The sequence below is a fragment of the Coregonus lavaretus genome (assembly GCF_964263955.1).
Source record: "Coregonus lavaretus genome assembly, chromosome: 22".
NCBI classification, from domain to species: domain Eukaryota; kingdom Metazoa; phylum Chordata; class Actinopteri; order Salmoniformes; family Salmonidae; genus Coregonus; species Coregonus lavaretus.
In genome coordinates this window covers 9,795,521-9,822,463 of record NC_140009.1, presented here as the reverse complement: position 1 = coordinate 9,822,463, position 26,943 = coordinate 9,795,521, and the positions used below count along the sequence as shown (strand labels likewise).

The 26,943-nt window shown below is 40.7% G+C and overlaps 1 protein-coding gene across 1 annotated transcript; it reads left to right on the top strand.

The window, feature by feature from the left end:
• Window positions 1–12,971: 12,971 nt before the first annotated feature.
• LOC311150249 (leucine-rich repeat neuronal protein 1) lies at window positions 12,972–26,450 on the top strand. Its single transcript, XM_084187627.1, has 2 exons — window positions 12,972–13,078; window positions 21,930–26,450. Exon 2 carries the CDS (start codon window positions 22,018–22,020, stop codon window positions 24,244–24,246), a length of 2,229 nt encoding a protein of 742 aa, XP_084043753.1. The 5' UTR covers window positions 12,972–13,078; window positions 21,930–22,017; the 3' UTR covers window positions 24,247–26,450.
• The last annotated feature ends 493 nt before the right edge of the window (window positions 26,451–26,943 follow it).

Genomic DNA, 26,943 nt, shown 5'->3' with positions numbered 1-26,943 from the left:
CTCTTAAGAGTGAATTTTATAAAGTTCTGACTTATGACATTGTTAGCTCAGCTTGCTCCCAGTTAAAGGAGATGCATTATTATCCTTAACAACAGTCCAGCTTCACACCAAATAGCCTTTCCAAATATAATTACTGTATCATCTAATGAAGTAGTGTTGTCCTTCTAGAGTCAGTGAACTACAGTAACTTGTTATTGGCAGGGCTCTTTTGGTCTGTTACTGCACTGGAGTCCACTAGTTGCATTTGGTATTTAATTTGTCATGTTAGTTTGGGATATTTTATATCAAAATTGTAATGTGTATCTAAAAACATAGGAGTGCCTCAAGAATAAGGAATTGAACCAAACTGTTAAAGTGTTTTGGTTGAATCCTCTCCCCAGAATGTAATGTGTCTTTCTCCGATCACTGCTCTGCGACTGTTTGTTTCTCTGTGAGCCTGTCTAACCTCTGGTTATAGTTACAGGTGCCCAGCAGATCCAAGGAAATAGGCTTCATACGATTACTAAGCAACCATTGAAATGATGTCACATCTGCCCACTCAGAAGCACTTAAAAATAATCCTAGTGGATGTTTGGCTATTCTAAGTACCCTCTTCACTCTCTTACCCTACTTCTAGTCAAGTAAAGACTGTTGGCCAGTGGTTTCATGCATAGCACTTTACCTTTAACTCAACATCACAATGTCAAAACCCTCTTTGAGGGACTGACTTTTTTCTACTTCATTCCTAGTCACAATTGGCAACACAATTAGCTAGTATTGGAACAGTGTGTGCCCTCTCATCAAATCAGTTACCCTTCTCTGTTTGGCATTCATACACGTATGACATGTTTTAAAGTCTGTTTGTGATCAGTCACTAACTCCGATGTCATGGTGGTACACTTACCACAAGAATATGCCTTTTTATTATTCATCATGACATGAGGATAAAAGTAATTTCTAACTCTGATCACACTATTGCAACTGAACGGTTAGAAACAACAGTTCTAAATATACATGCAATCTATTCTATGACAATGCTCTTAGCAATGCCTTGTTGGCTAGACTGTCTTTTTGTGCAGAGTGTATTTAACAACAAAATTGTAACATCATGGAAACAAGAAGATAATGAATGCCTCTGTATATTTGAACATCCTACACCCCAGTCTGTAGCTTTATACATCTCAGGCTGGGTTCTGTTCATGATATTGCTGTCTTTTAACAGTTGTGTGCTAAGATTATTCCATTATATTACATGGGGCTTAAAATGTACTAACCCCCTCTAATTCAAAAACGATAGTTTTGATAGTTTGTGTGTAATACTGTCCCCGTCCTGTAGTTCCAGTACCCTGATGATACTTCTGCCTGTGTATTGCTACAGTACTGGTGATACATTTTTCTGTAACCTAGCATGTTTGTGTTGTGTAGGCAATTGAATGAAATGTGTTTACTATTGACCAGTCACTTTTATGACATGAATGTTGATGGATTTCTCAAATACCTGGCCTATTTCTCAGTTTGACAGCTGGAGGATTTTCCCAGACCCATGGGCTGACAGTTTAAAGCAGATAGAGGAACGGTGATGGGATAGGGATGTCATAGGTCGTGAGGGATAAACGGCAGCATTTTACAGAAGAGAGAGACTGCTACTGAATGCCTTCAGAAGAGAGACTGCTACTGAATGCCTTCAGAAGAGAGACTGCTTCTGAATGCCTCCAGAAGAGAGACTGCTACTGAATGCCTCCAGAAGAGAGACTGCTACTGAAAGATTATGTTTGCTCAGTGTTGGGGCAAAAGCCTTGGATATAGAAGTTGTCCGTTCTGGTCACAAATTAAAACTATTCTTGGAAATACAAGCCTAAGTGATATACCTAAGAATACAGTGTGTTTGTCTGCATATGAATAATTGTCTATACAGAAATGTATTGCTTTTGTAAATGTGTTATTGCAGTTTTATCACGTAGATACAGCGCTCTGCTACGTCTTCTATGATAAGAGGATCTGACTGTTGTGTGCCAGAGTTTGTTATTCTAATGCATTTATGGACATAAGCCTTGTAATGTGCTGTAAATATGTTCCAAATGAGTTCATATTGAAGCTATTTTCAGATATGGATAACATGAAAATATTCACTTGATCCTCTGTTCATCCCAGTTTTCAGATGGCTCATGACCCAGACGTCAGTTCAACATCTAGGTTCGATTTACATTTGGTTGAGTTGTCAACTAGTGTGAATTCAACAAAAACAAATCACCATGTCATTGGATGTTGGGATAAAAGAAAAGAAAAGGAAATGTTGATGACTTTTTGCAAATCCAATCAGTTTTTCACGTTGATTTAACGTCCTCACAATGACTTGGAAACAATGTTGATTCAACCAGTTTTTTCCCAGTGAAGAGGAGGTTGTTGGTCATGTGCTTGTCTTTAACAAACTGGCCCTCTTTGTCCCAGTCCCATAGTCTACACATTTTTGCATTTTGCTGTCTCGAATCTCCTGAAAACTGTACGGAAATCAGTTTTTAACGCAAAGCAAGTTTAGCTGAACTAATAAACTATGATATCTATCAAATGTAAATTGGATATAAACACACCAGGCCATTCTGAACCATCTTGAGACTGTTAATAATATACAGCATGTATGAATTTAATCATTGTTTTTAGACTACAATGCAAATGATGTAAGAAATGAATTAGCCAAAGCCTTAAAGTTTAGTTTTTGGACAAATGGAGATGAGGAACATTTGGGTGTTAAATATCCACTTATGCAAGTGAGGGATTTTTTTGAAACGGGTGAGATGCATATTGAGAAGAAAAGCCATTTATTGGAACATATTATCACCTACCAGAAGTGGGAAAAATTGAGCATCTTGAGTTGCTTAGAAGTTCGATAAACTTCAGTTTTTGAGTTCACCACTTCTTTCACCAGCAAAAGATGTATTGATTGTCTTTTTCCATGGAGGGATATTTTACTCTGCTCTTGAGCGCTATAGTCTGAACACCACACAGAGACACATTGTCTTTCATCTCATTGTAACTTAAATGCTACATACAGTACATTGTTTTTAGGTTGTATGAAACTTGCAGTTGTGTTTTCAAACGTTCTGTGGCTCTCAACTCTGACCAGAGATTTGAGCTGCATTTTATTGTCTCTTTTTGAACGTTTCTGAAACATTATGGATCTACAACCTTGACATGTACTATTGTGTGAGAGCTTTGTCATTGTGTACAGTTTTCTATTCAATAATGTTTGGGGAAACCTAAAACACTGTATATATGTTTGTGAAAAATGTCAGATCTCTGGCTGAAATAAGTACCAATGTCTTTGAGGTATTGACTGTTTGTTTCTGTGGCATTTGGGTTTCTGATGTGTGTAGCCTCTTCCCTTCCCCATGGGAGTGATTGTCTCTGGGGGTTTATTTACAGAGGGGAGGGTTTGTTTTTATTTTTTTGGAAATATCCAAATATATTATATTTACTGGAAAGAGAGACAAACTATTTTTATCTACACACTTCACTTTGGTTGTGTAAATGTTAATAGATATTATTCTTGTTTTCTAAAAACAGATCTAGAACTAATATTAGGAGTTAATAAAATCCTATTTCGTTCTGTACATGGTTTTGTTCTTCCTTTCTTTGAAATCACGTTGATGTTGTCTGTTTCGCTGAAGTGTATTGCAGTTGAAGTATACTTCAAAAGGTTTAGCTTAAATGATGCACAATGGTAAAAGATGTGTGGAGTGACAGTCAAACAAGTATGCCAACACTAAAACTACACTCAACCAAACAGAATATGATCATTTTCATCAGCATGTAGGTTTCTACTTTCTGAAATAACAGAAACCAATAATGCCCCAGTTGGGAGATATTCTTGATACCAAAACTTTACAACAAATGAAAAACCTCTCTGAATATCAAAATGCAGCCTCTTAATTTAGAAACCAACCACCATCATCCTTCCTGTTTTTGGTTGTGATAGCATTAGTTGCAACCTGTGTAATATACAGTACTATATCCCCCAGAAAATATTCCAAAAGCACTCTCCGAAGGAGCTTCCATCGCCGGTGTCACCATCCCTCTGGGGAGAGCGTCCTCCAGGGTACCAGGTATTCATTAAAAGTGGAAAGGAAGCAGAGGCACAGCAGAACTTCCACACAATGTACTGATTATCCAAACCCCAGAACACTCCCAGAAAATATTATTTGATAACAGTTGGCTGGAAGTTGAGAGGGAATGATGGAAGACTATCTGCTCCATATAGCGGAGGTGGAGAGGCTTTATTACAGAGGAGTTGATTAGGCAAAGAGAGTGAGGCAGACTCCCTGGCCGTCTGTGCAGGCAGGTAAAGAGAGTGCAGCACACTCCCTGGCCGTCTGCAGGCAGGTTGGGAGACGACTGATGCAGATGGTGAGATAGCTGATCCTTGTCATGGATCACAGAGCTGCCAAACGTTTCATTTCACCAAACGGATGGCCTTGTCTGGGCTCTGCTGCTGTTGAATGTTTATTGCTATACGCCCTCTGATCTCTTGGTAATGACACTTTGGCTTGTCATCAAAACTCATTAACTCTTAATTACTCTCTTTGATCATTAGAGAAAAGTCACCTTTATTCGATGAGGTCGCTTTTCATAACGTAGCCTAACCAAGATGACTATCAAACTAAATGACTATATTGACATGTGAGGTGCAACCTATTAAAGGCATTATTTTATCAAAGTGCATAGGAGTGTATGAGATGTGAGGGAATTTAGAAGAAGAGCTCTTCCACTGTGAAGCACCCACTTGGGGGATGCCTCAGCAGCTCTGGGCACCAGAAAGCTCACCACACAAAGTTCAGAGTAGTACATAGCCAGTCGTCCTCACTACGAAGCCCTCTGCCTCACCACTGCTCTATTCCTCCATCTCACATTCCTCTCATGCTTCAGGCGACTCCTCAAATGATGTTACACCAGAGGACAAAAGAGAGTGGTGGATGAAAGGAGAGGAGAGAGGGCAGAATTCAAACACGTCAACCGTCTGTTGATGAGTCAGCACTGTGCTTTGATGCTGGATCAATATCCTGACCTACAGTAAACAATAACAATTATAATACAACAATAACTGTCTCAACTAGGCAGAAATATACATGACGTCACAGATGAAATCATAAAAAGGAAAATATTAATTTTATCAAGATGAGTTTTGAATTATTACAAGTTAATGTTTATTCAAAAGAAATAGATCAATGTAACTAACATCTTCAGTTAGTTTTCTAGTTTATATAAAAAACATATTTTATTTCAAACCCAGCGAGTTTGATTCCTCTAGCATTCAACACAGCAATGCCATCTCTTCTCTGTCTAACTGGTATTATCCTACACATTTACGTTTTAGTCATTTAGCAGATGCTCTTATCCAGAGCGACTTACAGTTAGTGAGTGCATACATTTTCATACTGGCCCCTGTGGGAATCGAACCCACAACCCTGGCGTTGCAAGCGCCATGCTCTACCAACTGAGCTACACGGGACTACATACACTAGAAATACATACAGTACCTTCAGAAAGTATTCATCCCTTGACTTATTCCACATTTTGTTGTGTTACAGCCTGAATTCAAATTGGATTAAATCGTTTTTTTTATTTCACCCATCTACACACAGTACCCCATAATGACAAAGAGAAAACATGTTTTTAGAGATTTTAGCAAATGTATTGAAAATGAAAATGAAATATTCTATTTACATAAGTATTCACACCACTGAGTCAAAACTTTGTAGAAGCACCTTTGGCAGCAATTACAGCTGTCTTTCAGGGTACGTTTCGAAGAGCTTTCCACACCTGGATTGTGCAACATTTGCCCATTATTCTTTTTAAAATTCTTCAAGCTCTGTCAAATTGGTTGTTGATCATCATTTACATTTACATTTACATTGACGTCATTTAGCAGACGCTCTTATCCAGAGCGACTTACAAATTGGTGCATTCACCAATTTTTTTCATTTTAAATTTTTTGAGTATATTTTCCATTTTCATTTGTTTTATATATACAGTGTATATATATCTTTTTTTATTTATTTGTATTTATTTATTTATTTATTTTGTGGGGGTGGGGTAGAGGGAATTTCTAGACAACAATTTTCAGGTCTTGCCATAGATTTTCAAGCAGATTTAAGTTAAAACTGTAACTCAGCCACTCAGAAACATTCACTGTCTTCTTGGTAAGCAACTCTAGTGTAGATTTGGCTTTGTGTTTTAGGTTATTGTCCTGCTGAAAGGTGAATTCATCTCCCAGTGTCTGGTGGAAAGCAGACTGAACCAGGTTTTCCTCTAGGATTTTGCCTGTGCTTAGCTCCATTCAGTTAATTTTTTATCCTGAAAAACTCCCCAGTCCTTAACGATTACAAACATACCCATAACATGATGCAGCCACTACTATGCTTGAAAATATGGAGAGTGGTACTAAGTAATGTGTTGTATTGGTTTTGCCCCAAACATAACACTTTCTATTCAGGAGAAAAAGTTAATTGCTTTGCTAATTTTTGACTTTAGTGCCTTGTTACAAAAAGGATGCATGTTTTGGAATATTCTGTATTCTGTACAAGCTTTCTTCTTTCACTCTGTCAATTAGGTTAGAATTGTAGAGTAACTACAATGTTGTTGATCCATCCTCAGTTTTCTCCTACCACAGCCATTAAACTCTGTGACTGTTTTAAAGTCACCATTGGCCTCATGGTGAAATCCCTGAGTGGTTTCCTTCCCCTCTGGCAACAGAGTTAGGAATGATGCCTGTATCTTTGTAGTGATTGGGTGTATTGCAACACCATCCAAAGTGTAATGAATAACTTCACCATGCTCAAAGGGATATTCAATGTCTGCTTAAAAAAAAAAAATCCCCATCTACAGTGAGGGAAAAAAGTATTTGATCCCCTGCTGATTTTGTACGTTTGCCCACTGACAAAGAAATGCTCAGTCTATAATTTTAATGGTAGGTTTATTTGAACAGTGGGAGACAGAATAACAACAAAAAAATCCAGAAAAACGCATGTCAAAAATGTTATAAATTGATTTGCATTTTAATGAGGGAAATAAGTATTTGACCCCCTCTCAATCAGAAAGATTTCTGGCTCCCAGGTGTCTTTTATACAGGTAACGAGCTGAGATTAGGAGCACACTTGTAAAGGGAGTGCTCCTAATCTCAGTTTGTTACCTGTATAAAAGACACCTGTCCACAGAAGCAATCAATCAATCAGATTCCAAACTCTCCACCATGGCCAAGACCAAAGAGCTCTCCAAGGATGTCAGGGACAAGATTGTAGACCTACACAAGGCTGGAATGGGCTACAAGACCATCGTCAAGCAGCTTGGTGAGAAGGTGACAACAGTTGGTGCGATTATTCGCAAATGGAAAAAACACAAAATAACTGTCAATCTCCCTCAGCCTGGGGCTCCATGCAAGATCTCACCTCGTGGAGTTGCAATGATCATGAGAACGGTGAGGAATCAGCCCAGAACTACACGGGAGGATCTTGTAAATGATCTCAAGGCAGCTGGGACCATAGTCACCAAGAAAACAATTTGTAACACACTACGCCGTGAAGGACTGAAATCCTGCAGCACCCGCACGGTCCCCCTGCTCAAGAAAGCACATGTACAGGCCCGTCTGAAGTTTGCCAATTAACATCTGAATGATTCAGAGGAGAACTGGGTGAAAGTGTTGCGGTCAGATGAGACCAAAATCGAGCTCTTTGGCATCAACTCAACTCGCCGTGTTTGGAGGAGGAGGAATGCTGCCTATGACCCCAAGAACACCATCCCCACCGTCAAACATGGAGGTGGAAACATTATGCTTTGGGGGTGTTTTTCTGCTAAGGGGACAGGACAGCTTCACTGGATCAAAGGGATGATGGACGGGGCCATGTACCGTCAAATCTTGGGTGAGAACCTCCTTCCCTCAGACAGGGCATTGAAAATGGGTCATGGATGGGTATTCCAGCATGACAATGACCCAAAACACACGGCCAAGGCAACAAAGGAGTGGTTCAAGAAGAAGCAAATTAAGGTCCTGGAGTGGCCTAGCCAGTCTCCAGACCTTAATCCCATAGAAAATCTGTGGAGGGAGCTGAAGGTTCGAGTTGCCAAATGTCAGCCTCGAAACCTTAATGACTTGGAGAAGATCTGCAAAGAGGAGTGGGACAAAATCCCTCCTGAGATGTGTGTAAACCTGGTGGCCAACTACAAGAAACGTCTGACCTCTGTGATTGCCAACAAGGGTTTTGCCACCAAGTACTAAGTCATGTTTTGCAGAGGGGTCAAATACTTATTTCCCTCATTAAAATGCAAATCAATTTATAACATTTTTGACATGCGTTTTTCTGGATTTTTTTGTTATTCTGTCTCTCACTGTTCAAATAAACCTACCATTCAAATTATAGACTGATCATGTCTTTGTCAGTGGGCAAACTTACAAAATCAGCATCAGCAGGGGATCAAATAGTTTTTTCCCTCACTGTACCTATAGGTGCCCTTCTTTGCGAGGCATTGGAAAACCTCCCTGGTCTGAAATACTTCCATATACACTGAGTATAACAAACATTAGGATCACCTTCCTAATATTGAGTTCCACACCCTCCTTTTGCCCTCAGAACAGCCTCAATTGGTCGGGGCATGGACTCTACAAGGTGTTGCAAGCATTCAACAGGGATGCTGGCCCATGTTCACCTGGTCAGTCTATGTCATGGAAAGAGCAGGTGTTCCTAATGTTTTGTACACTCAGTGTATGTCAGTACATACAGTACCTTGTAATACACTACATGGCCAAAAGTATGTGGACCCCCTTTCAAATTAGTGGATTCGGCTATTTCAGCTACACCCATTGCTGACAGGTGTATAAAATCGAGCACACAGCCATGCAATCTCCATAGACAAACATTGGCAGTAGAATGTAATGAAGAGCTCAGTGACTTTCAACATGGCACCGTCATAGGATGCCACCTTTCCAACAAGTCAGTTTGTCATATTTCTGCCCTGCTATAGCTGCTATAGGTCAACTGTAAGTGCTGTTATTGTGAAGTGGAAACATCTAGGAGCAACATCGGCTCAGCCGTGAAGTGGTAGGCCACACAAGCTTACAGAATGGGACCGCCGAGTGCTGAAGTGCGTAGCGCGTAAAAATCTTCTGGCCTCGGTTGCAACACTAACTCCCGAGTTCCAAACTGCCTCTGGAAACAACGTCAGCACAATAACTGTTTGTCGGGAGCTTCATGAAATGGGTTTCCATGGCCGAGCAGCCGCACACAAGCCTAAGACCACCATGCGCAATGCCAAGCATCAGCTGGAGTGGTGTAAAGCTCGCCGCCATTGAACTCTGGAGCAGTGGAAACGGGTTCTCTGGAGTGATGAATCATGCTTCACCATCTGGCAGTACGACGAACGAATCTGGGTTTGGCGGATGCCAGGAGAACGCTACCTGCCCAAATGCGTAGTGCAAAATGTAAAGTTTGGTGGAGGAGGAATAATGGTCTTGGGCTGTTTTTCATGGTTCGGGCTAGCCCCCTTAGTTCCAGTGAAGGGAAATCTTAACGCTACAGCATACAATGACATTCTAGACGATTCTGTGCTTCCAACTTTGTGGCAACAGTTTGGGGAAGGCCCTTTCCTGTTTCAGCATGACAATGCCCACATACACAAAGCGAGGTCCATACAGAAATAGTTTGTCGAGATCGGTGTGGAAGAACTTGACTGGCCTGCACAGAGCTCTGACCTCAACCCCATCGAACACCTTTGGGATGAATTGGAACACTGACTGCGAGCCAGGCCTAATCGCCCAACATCAGTGCCTGACCTCACTAATGCTCTTGTAGTTGAATGGAAGCAAGTCCCCGCAGCAATGTTCCAACATCTAGTGGAAAGCCTTCCCAGAAGAGTGGAGGCTGTTATAGCAGCAAAGGGGGGACCAACTCCAAATTAATGCCCATGATTTTGGAATGAGATGCTCAACGAGAGGTGTCCACATACTTTTGGCCATGTAGTGTATGTGAACCATAAAATAAGGTGCAACATACATAGGGTTCACAATCGATAAGCAGAGTGAGGGTCGGTGCTAAAGCTACAGTACATTAGTAAGTGACTGGTGCCAACTGCTAACATTAAAACCTATTCCTCTAAAATGACACAGAACGTACTCTGACCTAGATATAATGGTGGGCGGCTATTTAAAATCTCAAATGGTCCCATAAAAATTATGTGAAATGAGCCTCTCTGTGCCCTAACAGTCCCTTTATCCATCAGGAGCATACTGTATATTTCAAACCAGTTCAGCAATTCTGTCTCCTTGAACATATTGAATTGTATTATCCAATTTTTTTGCACTTTGCCCTTCACTAATGAGTAAGGTGACCACTAAATGCTGTGGTCAATACATAGTCATAAGCATAATATGCTGAATACGTATAGTAACACACAGAGTGAGTGCAACAGAAAGTTCACAAAATGCTGTGGCACCACTTCAGAATTACTTCAGAATTACAGTACAGCATCAGTGAATGTGTTTTGACTAACATTCCTCCTCAGGCGGTGAATAGACAAAGACCACATTATAGAAATCTAGACTACTAAACAGATAGAAAAGCTTACAGCTATAGTAATTTGCATGCTTCTTTCCTGGTTAAGCCAGAGGACAACAGAGAGTGGTGGATGAGAGGAGAGGAGAGAGGGAAGAATTCAAACACGTCAACCTTTCCCTGGTCTGTTGATGAGTCAGCACTGTGCTCTAATGCTGGATCAATATCCTGACCTACAGTAAACAATAACAATTAAAATACAACAATAACTAGCTCAACTAGTCCAGAAATATACATGACATCCCAGATGAAATCATACAATTTTTATCAAGATTAGTTTTGAATTATTACAAGTAAATGTTTATCCAAAATAAAATACATGAATGTAACATCTTCAGTTAGTTTTTTATTTGAAATCCAGCGAGTTTGATTCCTTTAGCATTCAACACAGCAATGCTATCACTTCTTTGTCTAGCTGGTATTATTCTACACTACACTAGAGATACATATAGCATTAAATACAGTTCTCTATGACATACTGGAATTCACTTTGAGCATCTCAGTATCAGAAAGCCTCTGAAGTCCTAAGGCATTTGGATGTTTCTGTGTCACTTGCAACGTGACTGTCCCAGAGTAACAGACCGAGGCCGACCAAGCACAATAAAGTCCCGACCCAGGGGAATTAATATTTGCGTTCCTAATCCAACTTAATCCCGGATTTCAAGAGGTGTGATTGTTTTTCATTCAGCGCTGGGGAGCTGAAAGACAGACACACAGGTCGGAGGTCTCACACATTAACCAGAGTGTGTGAAGGAGCACTATAAACACAAACAACTTATTTGCTGTAAAGACTGTTTACACTGAGGTTGAGAGACTTTCAGAGAGACTGGTCTGTAATTTCATCATGGTAATCCAACAAAGATATATCAACCTGAGATAGAAATATACATTTTGAACATATGACCTTATCATACATTTGATATGTTCAGTCATCTCCATGATTATTTAATTATATATATATATATATATATATATATACACACACATTTCTTTAAGACAAACAGCCATATGTATATGACAAACAGTCTCCTGTAAATGCAGTCTTTGGATCCTTAACCTCAATGGTACTTCCTGGTTTAAATAAAGGTTAAAAGTGTCTGGGATATTAAATGGGCTTTGGGAGTAATAGGGTTGGAAATCAAATATCTAATTTCATGTCATATCTAATCCTTTTGGATTCTTCTCAATCCACTTTGCTATCGTCTAGTTTTCATATCACTTACTGACCTCAGATAGTAATTGAATTGCTTTGGAACATTCAAATACAGAGATTGTGAATACATAAATAGTTTAGACTATTGCATGATGTATGAAGCACATAGAACCTAAATGCATGACAATACATAGCCCTATGTTCAACATACAATACCTAAGTAAGCAATAGCACACATTTACGCAGGTAGGTAAGTAGTTCTAATAAAAATGTTCCATAACATACATGATCAAAAATAAAGATAAAAACGCCATGTTTTTGTACAGACAAATAGCAGCCCCTGGGAGAATGCCTGTCCATGGTATCTCTCTTGCCTGTGAGTTGGAGATCTGCATCACCAGTTATGAAGGGATTGGACAGATACCACAGCTACACACACTGACATGCAGGTTGTCATTTAGTGGCTTAGTGGAGGAAAAACAGACTGAAATGCAACAATTGGGTCGCTTTGACAGTGCATGTTCGTCCTTTAAAGAACCACTGCTATTATGTCAACAAAGGATTAGCGGTTGCTATGTAGACTGTGTAAAGAGGGGAGTATGGTGAGAAAGCAAAACTACTAGTCATATTTCATTCTATGATATATCATTTAAACATCCATAATTAGTTACAATAATGCAAGGTAAGGAAAGTACACAATAAATAATAACAATATCATAATCCACCAATAACTATGCTGCCATAAAAAATACACTGTGTTTGTGTGCATAATAAATTACATTGTGTCTCTGTATCATGTTTGCCACATTACCTTTATACTGGAAAACATGACCTCACCTGAAACTATTCTTTCTCGTTTACAGAAAGTGAATGACCTAACCGATGACCGAATCATAACATGATTTACAATTCTGTCTCATTCTTTCTGGCGCATCAGTAAACATCAGGGCAAGATGAAAACTGGAGCATTACATCATTGTTTGAGAGAAAGCACGATAGCCTCCTCCGTGTGATTGGAGGATACTCGTGGCCCAATAATTCTATTGGCTAATGACAGTAAAACGGGCGGACTTTAGAGACGTATTCTGTGGAGCGCGCATAGTGCTTCAAATACAGTGAGAAACGTAGGGCCAGGTTATAATGCACTGATGTTATGATTTTACAGAAGTCGGTTATTCTATTTTAATGCGAGCTGGGAGATAGAGAGAACGGTTAAAAGGGAACATCTGCAAGGTTATTACGACCGAAGATGTCGATATTGGTAATTTAATTTTCAAGGTGACAGCGAGATTTTGTAACGAAGGAGTAGAAGAGATCGTTCAATTGGAAGCCGCCTGCATTTGGTACAGAGGTAAGGGCGTTATCCAGTTACAGCAGGCCTACAGCAGGCTACAGTAGACTATCCTACTCTGTTCCTCTCCTCAGTGTGGCATTTTAGAAAAAGTTTCTAAATGCTTTATTTGATTATAATATCACATTTTGTCTGAGTAGCCTATGTATCCATCACATCCCTCTCTGTCTGTGACTGTGTGGTTTAGGTTACAGTGATACTCAAGTTCACCAATAATGTTGCCTCACAGTCAGCCTTTAACCTTGGAAATGCTTTTTATTAAGATTATCAACCATCATCCATATTCATAATCTTTGGATGCATGTTTATAAGACAACACAAAGTAGCCTAAACATATTCTCATAATGGAATGTATGTATTTTCTTTGCAGGTTTATAGATCAAGCTCAGCATCTTATATGATGTTGTACATTTTCTGGATTATGCAGGTGCCCAAAATAATAAACAACAACTACCTGGCTAGATAAATAAAACGACTGCAGAAGACACATTTCAAATGAATGCATTCAGTTGTGCAACTGACTAGGTACCCCACTTACTTTATCTCATAAATAAGTAGCCTCCGGTAAGGTTAAACTGACGAGAATATGGCAATATGGCAGCTGCAAGTGATATACAGTATCATGATATGTAAATATTATTTTATTTCAAAAGGCAAGATGTGTTCTCAGACTTCAACTTTATCATGCAATATCCATCACCTGTACATATATTGTCCAGAGGGCCTCTACCTATGGCTCATTAAGTCTCTAATTGTATCTTATTTCTCTGGATAAGAGCGTCTGCTAAATGACCAATTTATTTATTTATTTGACAGCTTATAGCTTCAACTGGGGGAGCTATTCCCCAAAGGAAAGGATGGTTATTTTGAAGAATTCATGCTCTTGACCTCCTTTTGCAACACAATTAGTTTTACTGCTTCTTGACTTCTTGAATGTCCCCCACCTAAATTGTTCTCCAAAAATATAGGATCTGCTAAAAACAGGGCCGGACTACCGTATTTTTTTTTTTTTGGGGGGGGGGGGGGGGGGGTTTGGGGGGGTCAGCTAACTTACTGCATTACTTACTGCAATTTTAAAGCTAATTTCCTGCAATTCTACAAAAAAATTGACATGGGGCAGAGAAAGAAATGTGTTGTTTTATAGCTAATATCCTGCAATTCTAAACTTTTTTGCCATGAGGCTGAGAGAAATTGTTGCAGTTTTAAAGCTAATTTCCTGCAATTCTACACATTTTGCTATTATATGCTATCTGGGCGCCCCCCGACCTCCAATTTTTTGGGGGGTTGGGGGCCCTCCGGAGGTAGGGGGGCCCAGGGCATGTGCCCCAAGTGCCTGTTTGGTAATCTGGCCCTGGCAAAAAAAATACTTTACAAACTTCCAAATTGAAGCCCATCCCCATCCCTCAGTTTTTGGAAACTTGGTCTGAAGTTAAAAGTCACTGATGAACTTACCCTTGCTCAGAGACATATTGGACCCAGAGAATGTGCATTGAACATTATAAAGGATCTTACAAAAACGTAATTCATCATCATCATTATCATCACTTTTCAATGTTAGGGCTGCAAAGAGAACAGATGCCATCAGATCTTTAATGCAGCTCATGCTGTCTTCTCTGAGATGAACATACTGAAAGGGCAATCAACTGCTCTTTGATATCTTGCAATTAGGCCCATACAGTATATCTAATGAATCCCATGCTGTGAGAGACCCATGCATGTACTTACAGGCATTGTGCTGGAAATACAGTTGAATACGTTATTCACTCTCATATATAAGTAACTGCCAAAATACAGGAAACCCCAACATAAAGTGTCTTAACAGGGCGTTGGGCCTCCACGAGCCAGAACAGCTTCAATGCACCTTGGCATAGATTCTACAAGTGTCTGGAACTCTATTGGTGGGATGCGACACCATTCTTCCATGAGAAATTCCATCATGTGGTGTTTTGATGATGGTGGTGGAAAACGCTGTCTCAGGCGCCGCTACAGAATCTCCCATACAGTAAGTGTTCAATTGGGTTGAGAACTTTTTATACATGACCCTAAGCATGATGGTATGTTAATTGCTTAATTACATCAGAAACCACACCTGTGTATGGAAGCACCTGCTTTCAATATACTTTGCATCCTTCATTTACTCAAGTGTTTCCTTTATTTTGGCAGTTACCTGTATATGTATTTTCATCCTTCAAGTGGATGAAATTCAGGAGAAACATGCCCCCTCAGTTTCAATGGGCTTGACGCCTCTTCATGTACTTACCCAGACTGACATTAATTGCAACAGGAGTGGGGCCAGGTTGGTTGGTTGGTTGGTTGGTTGCTGTAGCTTTACATAATACAGTGAAACACAGTGAAGCAGCTCTGTGCATCACTTTGAGGAGATAATAAATTAACTTCACAGACTGAATCATTAACAGTCGACTCCGCACTGTGGGACGAGAGTGCGTTGGTAGCTTTTATGTCCCAGAACAAATGAACATGAAAGCGCTCCAAGGCATGTCCTTGAGCAAGCCTTTTCTCCCCTGAGTGATGCTTTTTCCTTCTATCTAGCCAGAGTAATATGTCTATTGATGTGTATCACTGATGGGCTCCCGAGTGGCGCAGTGGTCTAAGGCACTGCATCTCAGTGCTTGAGGCGTCACTACAGACCCCCTGGTTCGATTGCGAGTCCCATAGGGCGGCGCACAATTGGCACAGCGTCGTCCGGGTTTGGCCGGTGTAGGCCGTCATTGTAAATAAGAATTTGTTCTTAACTGACTTGCCTAGTTAAATAAAGGTTACATTAAATTTTAAAAAACGACTAGCTCTGTCTTAGCAGATTCACACTCTCACAGAAGACAACGCATCAGACATACACAGGGAGAGAGGGAGGGAGAAAGAGTGAGAGAGAGAGGGAGAAAGAGAGTGAGAGAGGTCAATGCAGCAGATAAAATGGATCAGACTAAAATCGTAGACTGCATACTGGTATAGGCCTATACAGTATGGTATTACGAGTCTTGTTTGCATAAAGCCTATAGCATGAATTGATGATATCATATTCATTATGTTACTTCTATGCTGAAATACAACTACCTGTACTTGAAGTGCTCTGGAAAATAGTGGATAAAAAAGTGGATACTTATCACATTGTTTCCGGTATCTCAGGAAATAATGGAGTGCAATGATATGCATCTGTGGAAGTTGAAATGTTCTAAAAATGTGTTAAAAATGCACTCTCAAACTTTGTAATCATTTCAGCCAATAGTTTTGAAAGTGGTGTTCACGAGCCAAAAGTGGTCCCCGTTTTTTGTGTACTACATCATCAAATTGTGTACTACGTATGTTACGAATTCAATTTGTACTATATGTTACGAATTTGTTGTGTTTAAGATCCTGGAGTGCATCTTTAAGTGATTAAATGTATACATTTGGATAAAAAAGAGAGTGAATTTGAATAATGAATAAATCAAATCAAATCAAATTGTATTTGTCACATGCGCCGAATACAACAGGTGTAGACCTTACAGTGAAATGCTTACTTACTAGCCCTTAACCAACAATGCAGTTTTAAGAAAGAATACCAAAAATATCACACCAAAAATACAATATAAAATAATACGAAATAAAAGTAACAAATAATTAAAGAGCAGCAGTAAAAATAACAATAGCGAGGCTATATACAGGGGGTACCGGTACCGAGTCAAGGTGCGGGGGCACTGGTTAGTCGAGGTAATTAAGGTAATATGTACATGTAGGTAGAGTTATTAAAGTGACTATGCATAGATAATAAACAGAGAGTAGCAGCAGCGTAGGGGGGGGGGGGGGGGGGGTGCATTTGATTAGATGTTCGGGAGTCTTATGGCTTGGGGATAGAAGCTGTTTAGAAGCCTCTTGGACCTAGACTTGGTGCTCCGGTACCGCTTGCCGTGCGGTAGCAGAGAGAACAGTCTATGACTAGGGTGGCTGGAGTCTTTGACAATTTTTAGGGCCTTCCTCTGACACCGCCTGGTATAGAGGTCCTGGATGGCATGAAGTCATATTTTAAAGATGTTACAGTTCTTTGATTGTTCATAATCTTAATACTTAAATAAAAGTTATCCCTTGAAGATCCATTCGTTACTGTGCATTTGCATGAAGAGTGCAAGAAACGGTTAAGAATTAGAATTTCAAGCATTTTGGAAAACTGCTTACACCAGTGGTTCTTTTCAGAGACTCATTTTCTGCATTTCCTTTGGCATGTGCACGTGTTCCAAACACCAACTGCAATGACCATGTGTTAGATATTAAAAGGGGCAGATATAATTTTCACGCTGCTTTGAATTACATAGTGCCAAAGTCATTTTCACAGAAAGCATTGCAGAAATTAACATATTTATTTTTCCAGTGTTGATTCAGTCTGGCTGAGCTGAAATAAAATTATGATGAAATTATTATAAAAACCTGTGCAATTAATTTCATTATCATGAAATGAGACATCCCACTGGGCACACACTGGTTGAAACAACGTTGTTTCCTTTTTGCTCAATGCAAAAAGGCAAGGCTGGAAATTAGAGACATGCCTGCAGCCCTATCAATAATTCATAAAGCAGACATACATTTTTTATCATCTTCAATACATTTGCAAATGTGCAGAGATGTTGTATAACATTCAGGATTAGGGGAAAGAACATGTTTTAGAAGAAGAGATCACAAGAGAGGGTATAATTAGAACTGGCCCTGGTTGTAAAATCATCATACATACGGCTTCTGAATTGCAAGGTAGATGACCAATACTGTAAGATACATTGTCACACATTTCTTGGCACTGCCACAGCCATTTTACATTTTGAAGTGATTTAGTGGTGGGCAACAGCAATATTATGTTTATTTGTATACTGTATTTTTTTGCGATTGATCTTTCATAAAGCACAGGCTGTTTAACCAATAACTGTCATGTGAAAGCAAAGCTAGTGTATGTTGGGTTGATTTAACGAACAAAACAACTCTCCCCTGCCTGAAAGTAATGAAGTAGTAGCTCAACTTCACAATAGCAGTGTGAACATCTGCCGCGGTAATCTCTCTTAAATTAAAATGTGAGCCATGCAAAGCACCCTGCCTGGTCATGGCCTTGAGTGGCTCAACTTTGTATTAAGGGGAAGCGTGGAGTCTAACATCTGTCTGAGGGTTGTGTTTCTAATGCCAGGAAGGGCTTTTCAGATACTTAGTTATTATCCCTCATTTCAACATGAGAGTACCTAAACAAGGTTGTTCATTGTAGCATTCAGAAAAACAATAACAGACCTTAGTTCCCTGCATTCCGTAAAATGCATAATGTTAGGTCTGGTGCAAGTTGTCTATTCATGAGGAGGACTGTTATTGATTAACAATAGGGTGTTGTTGTCTTCCTATTACATTAGCTTACATGGTTACCAGTGCTTTGTTTAAACAGGCAATGAAACCGGTTCAGTCAAAATATGAAATTACACCTGTGAAGCAAAAGGTTGGATTGAGAGGTAATACATAGTGATTAGTGGTTAATCTGTTGTTGTTTTGTGAGGTTGTCATTTAAAAGTCCCGCGTCAATCAAAACGAGACAGCGGCAAGCATCTGATGCCCTTAGGTCTAGGATCACAGTTGACAGCCTAAAAATAACACTAGACCTTTTGACAATTTATTAATACACTGTCTGGATTGGACAGACACATCACTCACGGTCAGGAGAGGAGGCAGAAGTAATGTCTGAGTGACAAAGGATTGGAGAATGATGGGGACCGAGCATCCTGTTGACAAAGGATCCATTGTAGTTGGATTCTTTAAACATGGTCACATAGTGTTGGCTAGAGGGGTTGATAATGGGGCGAGGTATGTCTGCCTGGGTAGTGATATCAAAATGGAAGTGAAGGAAAATGTGCTGTGATGCTGGTGTCAGAGTACTGACTGCTGAATGTGCCCTATGATCCAGATAGAGATTTAAGTCTGGTTGTTGTGTTCACTCAACTGATTAATCCATCCCTCCTACAGTACATCCTGCTGTATAAGCATTCTCACCAACACTATTTTGTATATACCTACATTTTTATATTTTAGTTACACCCACTGATCTTTCACCTATGTGTCTATCCTGTCCTCCATTTGCACGTTCCAGTGTTCCACCGTTAGAGCCCATTGAGGTTGTAGAGATAAGGAACAGCCCCGGAGCACCAGCCATTAAGAGCAGCCCAAGGGTTGGTCCCTTTGCTACTTCCTGTCAGGTTGCCATGGTATCAGGCAAGGTGGCCCCGTTTCCTGCTGCCCAGAGGCCCTGTGGGGGTTACGTCCTAAGTGTGCCCCCTATTCTCTAATGTGATCAGACAGGCGTGGTGGAGACTGTCACACTTCCCAGCCAGACAGGGGCCCCAGCCCATCGCTGAGCGCAGCCAGCTCAGTGGATACCACTCTGAAACATCTCCCAATGTAACATTAGGACTGGAGTTTGCCTCCACTGTAGCCTCCTCCATCAGATATATTTTAAAGCCACTAACCGTGCTCAGCTCTGCCCCTCTGCGGCTTAGCTCTCTCTGATGCAACTCTCAAGGGAGTCAATTTGTGTGCAGCGCTTGAAAGGAGCCGGGTAATTATTCCCATCTTGTTTTCATTTTCGTGTCTTTTCATTCTGGTGCTATTGGTGTAACTCTAGTGTGTCAATGTACCGTCTTGTTCAGAAGATTTCAAACAAGGCTTTGTCATGCGAACGTTTCCAAAGGCTGAGCAAGAGAATATGTCTTGGGAGCTCCATGGAATACTCACACTGTGTTTTTTTGAGGACGTTGATTTCATTTGTTACCCACTTCTTTTCCTCCCCACACTGTACTTTAGTGAATAATTGAATGAGACTGTGGGTTTGCTGTCTCTTTGGTGTAAGCCACTGACAGCATAAGATCTGTGTCTATGGAGGTTTGTGGAGAAACACGACAGATTTGGAGTGGGTTGACAATCAACCTCTTGACAGCTATAATTTTAATAAGCATAGTTAATACATTGGATGTAGGCTACGGTAGTCCACATGTTACTGGGGTTGAATAAGATACTAATGTTTTGTGCTGATGAATAAGTTACATTTGAGGAAAGGCGTCTGACCTAAATACAAAAATACCCAAGTCTACCTGTGCATCACTCACATTTTAGAACTATTTATCTCTTAAAACATCAAGATGGTTGAGCAGAGAAGAAACATCAAGATGGTTGAGCAGAGAAGAAACATCAAGATGGTTGAGCGGAGAAGAAACATCAAGATGGTTGAGCGGAGAAGAAACATCAAGATGTTTGAGCGGAGAAGAAACATCAAGATGGTTGAGCGGAGAAGAAACATCAAGATGTTTGAGCGGAGAAGAAACATCAAGATGGTTGAGCAGAGAAGAAACATCAAGATGGTTGAGCGGAGAAGAAACATCAAGATGGTTGAGTGGAGAAGAAACATCAAGATGGTTGAGCGGAGAAGAAACATCAAGATGGTTGAGCGGAGAAGAAACATCAAGATGGTTGAGCGGAGAAGAAACATCAAGATGGTTGAGCGGAGAAGAAACATCAAGATGGTTGAGCGGAGAAGAAACATCAAGATGGTTGAGCGGAGAAGAAACATCAAGATGGTTGAGCGGAGAAGAAACATCAAGATGGTTGAGCGGAGAAGAAGCAATTTCCTGACATTGCATCACTGGAGCCTGATGCTTGTCATCTTAAGGCTGTACAATGGCACTCTGCCAAACTTAAAAGCCTCTTTACAGTGAGGTCATTGGTAAACAGAGTCATTCTAATGGTTGGAGAAATCGGTGTGTGTTGACATTCCCCTATTGACACTGAGTGGTAGTTTTCAAATAAACTTTATTGGATAGCAATATTAACTTTAATATGGCAGGTATGCTAGGGAGGCTTCAGTTCCATTAGTACGATACTGAGGTATTGAAAACAAGCAGTGGAATGAAAGTCTGGAACATAGAATTAGGTGCCAGTTTTCCACATTTCACTTTTGTCAAGTTTCAGTTTTCCCTTTCATGTTGGTGTTGTTTCTGACCAGCGCGGAGGCAGCAGGGAACAAGATTATTTAGCTTCCTGAGCAGTAAATGTTCTTCAACCCACTGATTCATTGTGTAACAACACCTATTACCTGCCACCTGCCTGCCACACAACCCACAGAAACTTTGTTAGTGGAGAGAGACATGGAGGCACACGTCTCAACGCCACACATAAACTGATCCAAGATGTATTGTAACATGTAAATGATCGTCACAAACATATTACATTATTTAAAAAAATCTATATTCAAAAAGGATATGCACAGCTACAGTATTGATTTATACATTTAGTTTCCTCAGGGTTAGAAGATAGATTTCGTGTCACACAAAAGAAAACAGCCCAATGTCTGCTGTGCCATGTGGAGGTTCAGTTGAATTTACCATGGGCTCCATAGGCTGATGGACACCTTAATGCCTTTGGTTTGACAATATTTTTTCCTGCTGGGTCAGGGTGATTTACCGTGGTAACAAGAGCTCTGAATCATTCATACTGCCCCAGTCTTCACATAGGCTTTTATTCCTTATTGTTGTGGCCCCCTGGAGTAACACTACATCACAGTTTTAAGGAGACCTTGTTTTCCACAACGTGTTCTACAATTAACATGACTGTTAAAGAGAGATAACTATTCATCACCTGTTGAAGTGGGCTGCCTCATTAAATTGTATTGTTTTTATGATTTATTTGCAGGTGTGGTGTAAAAAATAAACAAATACCTGATAGATGTATCTTTACCTTAAATAAATTATAACTTACAAATGAATGATTGTTGAACATATTTACCATGTGAAATGCATTATTGTCATGCAATATTTTTTACATTATGTTTTATAATTTTTTCTTGCAGCACTAGACCAAAACTCCATCGTCGTAGCAGAAGAAGTCACAGTTTAACCTGCCCCAGGGTTAACAGGGTTACCTCGTTCTACTGCAACATGGGAGGATCTGGGATCTGTGCTCGGCTGATGACTGTCTTTCTGATGGTGATCTCATGTCAAAGTTCAGAAGCTGGTTCTCTCTGCCCAGCGCAGTGTGTCTGTGAAACGCGTCCATGGTACACGCCTCAATCAGTATACCATCAGGCCAAGACGGTGGACTGCAATGAGCTCCATCTTAGTGGGGTCCCGTGGAATATTTCAGGTGACACTCAGGTGCTTCTCCTCCAGAGTAACAACATATCCTCTGTGTCTGTGGAGCTCCAGAGTCTAGTCAACCTCACAGAGCTGGACCTCTCCCAAAACCACTTCACACAGATCCAAGACATTGGACTGCACAACCTGACCCAGCTTGTCACTCTCTACCTTGAGGAAAACCAAGTGAAAGAACTACAAGATTTATGTCTGAAGGATCTTGACAGTTTGGAAGAGCTTTACATCAACCACAACCAAATCTCCTCCATTGGGCCTAAAGCCTTCTCTGGTCTCAGAAACCTCCTGAGGCTCCATCTCAACTCCAACAAGCTGGTGGCCATAGACAGCCACTGGTTTGAGTCTCTCCCTAACCTGGAGATCCTCATGATAGGGGAGAACCCCATCCTGGGGTTACAGGATATGAACTTCCACCCCTTGTCAAAGCTGCACAGTCTGGTGCTGGCTGGCATGGGCCTCAGGGAGGTCCCCTCGGGAGCCTTCCAGGGGTTGGAATACCTGGAGAGTCTGTCCTTCTTTGACAACAAGCTGACAGCAGTCCCCAAAGATGCCCTCCGGGTCCTACCAAATCTCAAGTTCTTAGACCTTAACAAGAATCCCATTGGCCGTGTTCAGGAGGGAGACTTCCATGATTTCCCCCATCTGGAGGAGCTGAGTCTGAACAACATGGAGGGACTGGTTGCCATTGAGAGGGGGGCGTTCTCCAACCTCCCAGAGATGGCAAAACTGGAAATGTATAACAACCCCCATTTAGCTTATATTGATCGTGCTGCTTTCATTGACATGGGCGGCCTGCGCACTCTATTAGTCCACAACAACGACATCAGCCTCTTGTCACATGAGGTTTTATCCTCTTTCCCCAGCCTGGATGAAGTGAGCCTCCACAGTAACCCCCTCAGGTGTGACTGCCTCTCTAACTGGGGCCCAGTCCTGGGGAACCAGTCCACCCTCAAGCTGCTGGAGTCCCAGATCACCCTCTGTGCCTCCCCTCCCCATCTGGTTGGCCACGCCCTCCAGGAAGTGGTCACCACCAGCTGGAATGTTGTCAGCAACACCTGCCTCCCTCACATCTCCATGCACACGTTCCCCCCTCTGCTCAATGTCACTGCTGGACAACCCCTGACTCTAGACTGTTGGGCTGTTGCTGACCCTGCACCTCAGTTCTACTGGGTGACGCCAACAGGAGACAAGGTGACCTCTGAGGCTGTCTCTGCAGTCATGGTAGACGGCAGGAGCACAAAGAAACACAGACTGCAGGAACAGGGGTCTCTGGAGATCCTCCAGGTGGAGCCGGCTGATTCTGGTCTGTACACGTGCGTGGCGTGGAACACAGAGGGGGCGGACACGCGTAGTGTGTCAGTGTATGTGGAGAAAGGAGACTGGCACGGTGGCAGGCTGAATGTAGGGGGGCACACAGTAAACACCACAGGGTCCCTGGTGGTCCTGGCTAAGATCATCCACTCCCAGTCAGTGGTTCTGGAGTGGAGACTCTACCCTCCTCACTTCCACAGCTATGAGGCGTCTCAGCCCAAGTGGGCCAGCGCCACCATGAAGATTGACAACCCTCAGATCAGCTATACAGCGAAGGTTCCGGTTGATGTGCAAGAATACAACCTGACTCACCTGTTGCCCTCAACAGAATACAGAGTGTGTCTGACCATGTCAGCCACAGAACAGCAGACGCAACACTCCTGCATCAACGTCACCACCAAGGAGGCCAGTTTTGCTGTGGAGATGGTGGCCCAGCCCACCAATGTGGCCCTTGCAGCTGTCATGGGCTCCATGTTTGCCATCTGCATCATGGCCCTGCTGGTGTTCTACATGGGCCGGCGTATGAAGCAGAAATCCTGCCACCACTCCCTGAAGAAATACGTGCAGCATGCCACCTCCATCCCCCTGAACGAGCTCTACCCTCCCCTGATCAACCTGTGGGAGAATGAGACTGAGAAGGAGAAAGAGGGTCCAGTGGATCCCCAGAACTCTCAGATAGACACCTCAAAGACATACATGTGGTAATAAAGGTCAAAGTGCGTAGATGTAAAAGAGACATTTAAAGACGTTTATGTACTGTACTGTATGTAATCTTAGTTACTGCTCAATCTTAAGATTTAAGAGTAAGATGTCATTGTGAAAGATAAGGTATTTTTAGACTGCAGATCTCTAGCTCAAGCACACTTAGTTGTCCTGTTGAATAATGATCCTATTGTAACGCAGTTATGTTACATAAAGAAATATGCCGAGTGGGCCAGGTTTGAAGTGTCCATGGCCAAACACACCTCCACAGAAGTACACTGTAACATCAAGCATGTAATATATTTTATTGTTTATATAATTCACTTTCTAGATTATATTTAACTAAATATGAAACGAAACCATACTACATTTCTGCCAGAGCACTTAGGTCAAGACCTGTTCACTGCTGCTTACTAATTCCAAATCACTGCTTAGGATTTCTTGCATGTCTACCTGCATGTTTTTCCTGTGCTCTGAGTATTTAGTCAAGTACCCCTTCTCTCCTTTCACTTTGAAATATACAGGTGTAAAGCTGACAACAAAAATGTTTATTCTACTTGAGGTCATATCCTGTTGTTCTTTCTTCTTTAGATGGTTACTCCTACCAAAACTGACCACATTTCATAGCTTTAAAGGTAGACTCAGCGATATGACGTAGATGCAGAAAGTAAACGGCATAGTGGGTCAATTTCCATAACAACTAAGAGCGTTGAAGCGCGAGGCTGAACTTCTCCGCTGCTTTGGTGCCCTGGCTACCACACTGTGAACAGCGTGAAACAAAATCGTGCACATGCGCAGATACTGTGTGTGACTGTATGAGAGCGAAGTCTTGCATCTCGCTCATATCTGCAGTGCAGCTCGTGGCAACGTAATTTCACTGAGTCTACCTTTAACAGCCCATGAACATACAGTAAGGAAATAAATGCAATGCCAGCCATTCTTGTCTGGCATTGCATTTATTGTGCATTTGTTACTGTTAGCCTGCACATGAAGAAAAAAACAGCATTTGAATGTATGTTTATTTATTTGTTTGCTAACTTGTTCCATATATATTTATTTTCTCACATTTTATAATCGAAAAATTTGCATTATAGTAAACCTATGCAGGATAAATTAGTACTACCCTCATGTTCTTTGACTTGTTCATTACCAGACCTAGATCATGATGAAGTCATGCAGAGTTTAACCTTTATTGAGATTCACTGCATGGACAGTTAAGTGGTAATGACACCAAGCGTTTTCCTTCAAACACAATGCAACATTTAGTGCTATCTACTGTCTATTATGGTGGTTAATTACCACAAACACGTTATTTATTTATGTTCTATTAAAAATAGATTTCTAGAATATAGCAATGTAAGGTTGCACACAATGGCCAGTTATTGCATGAGTTTGCACTATATTTTGTGGACTGTTTTTTGACTGTTTTTTAAACCATGCCATACAGTACAAGTGAACTTATTTAAGATGGAATATTTACTCAAAATACAATGCACTTAGTTGTTGGACTATGCTCATCCAAATATCTCCCCTGTACCAAAATATCTCAACCAAGATTCGACAGCTTGAGCATATCTGGAAAATGTCTCCAGGAAATACTGCTTTTTAACTCCTAGATTAAACACAATATTTAGACACATTACATGGTTTTGCATTAGATGTAGGAAACTGCTTATTTTTAACCTGATGAAACATCTAAAAATGTTATTTATGTGTTTATTTGTTTATGTATTGATTGATTGATTGATTATGAATATGACACATATTAATCACAAATCAGTTTGTTTATTAAAATATATTGAGCTATTCAAAAACATTAAGCCAAGGAATACCATTTCAGACACAATACATTTATTGTGTGTATAGTTCCATAACAAAGAGGCTGAAAATATATTTTGATCTATCAAAATGCTGTAGCAATAGGCTGAATCTCAAAATGAAATGTTATTGACTAAAACTTGCCCTCTAGTGGCATTAGGTCATTCATCAAAGTACAGTGTAATGTTTCAAAAGCTGTAGTATATAATTTGATTAAACTTGACAGTGAAATGCAGGGTATTTTGTATTATAAAGCATATTGTTATATTTTAATTCAACCATTAATATTCCTCAACACTTTAGACGTATCGGTCTGTGCTTCAGTAGTTCATGGGAGGTGACTGTGAAGAAATGTATTTCTTGACATGAATAAAATCATTATCCCATTTATTTGGATTTCCTGTATACCATTTTTTTTCACGGAACATTCTTCTCTTGTAATATGATAGGCAGAATCTACAGCACACCCAGAGCTGATTAGTGAAGAAGGTGCTGGAGGCAAAGGGCAAAACTGGAGAAACCGGAAAAAGTATCTGCACACTTCTAGTCAGATGCGATTTTCTTTAATTGTGGCTGAGCTTTCTGTCAGCCGACCTTCATCAGAGGCTCTGATGGAGGTCGACTGACCTAGCTCAGTCACAAAAATCTGAATGGAAGTGTGCAAATACTTTTTCCTGTTTCTCGTTTTAGTAACTGCAAGTCCTATAAATCAAATCAAATGTTATTGGTCACATACACATATTTAGCAGATGTTATTGCAGGTGTAGCAAAATGCTTGTGTTCCTAGCTCCAACAGTTCAGTAGTATCTAACAATTCACAACAATACACACAAATCTAAAAGTAAAATAATGGAATTAAGAAATATATAAATATTAGGACGA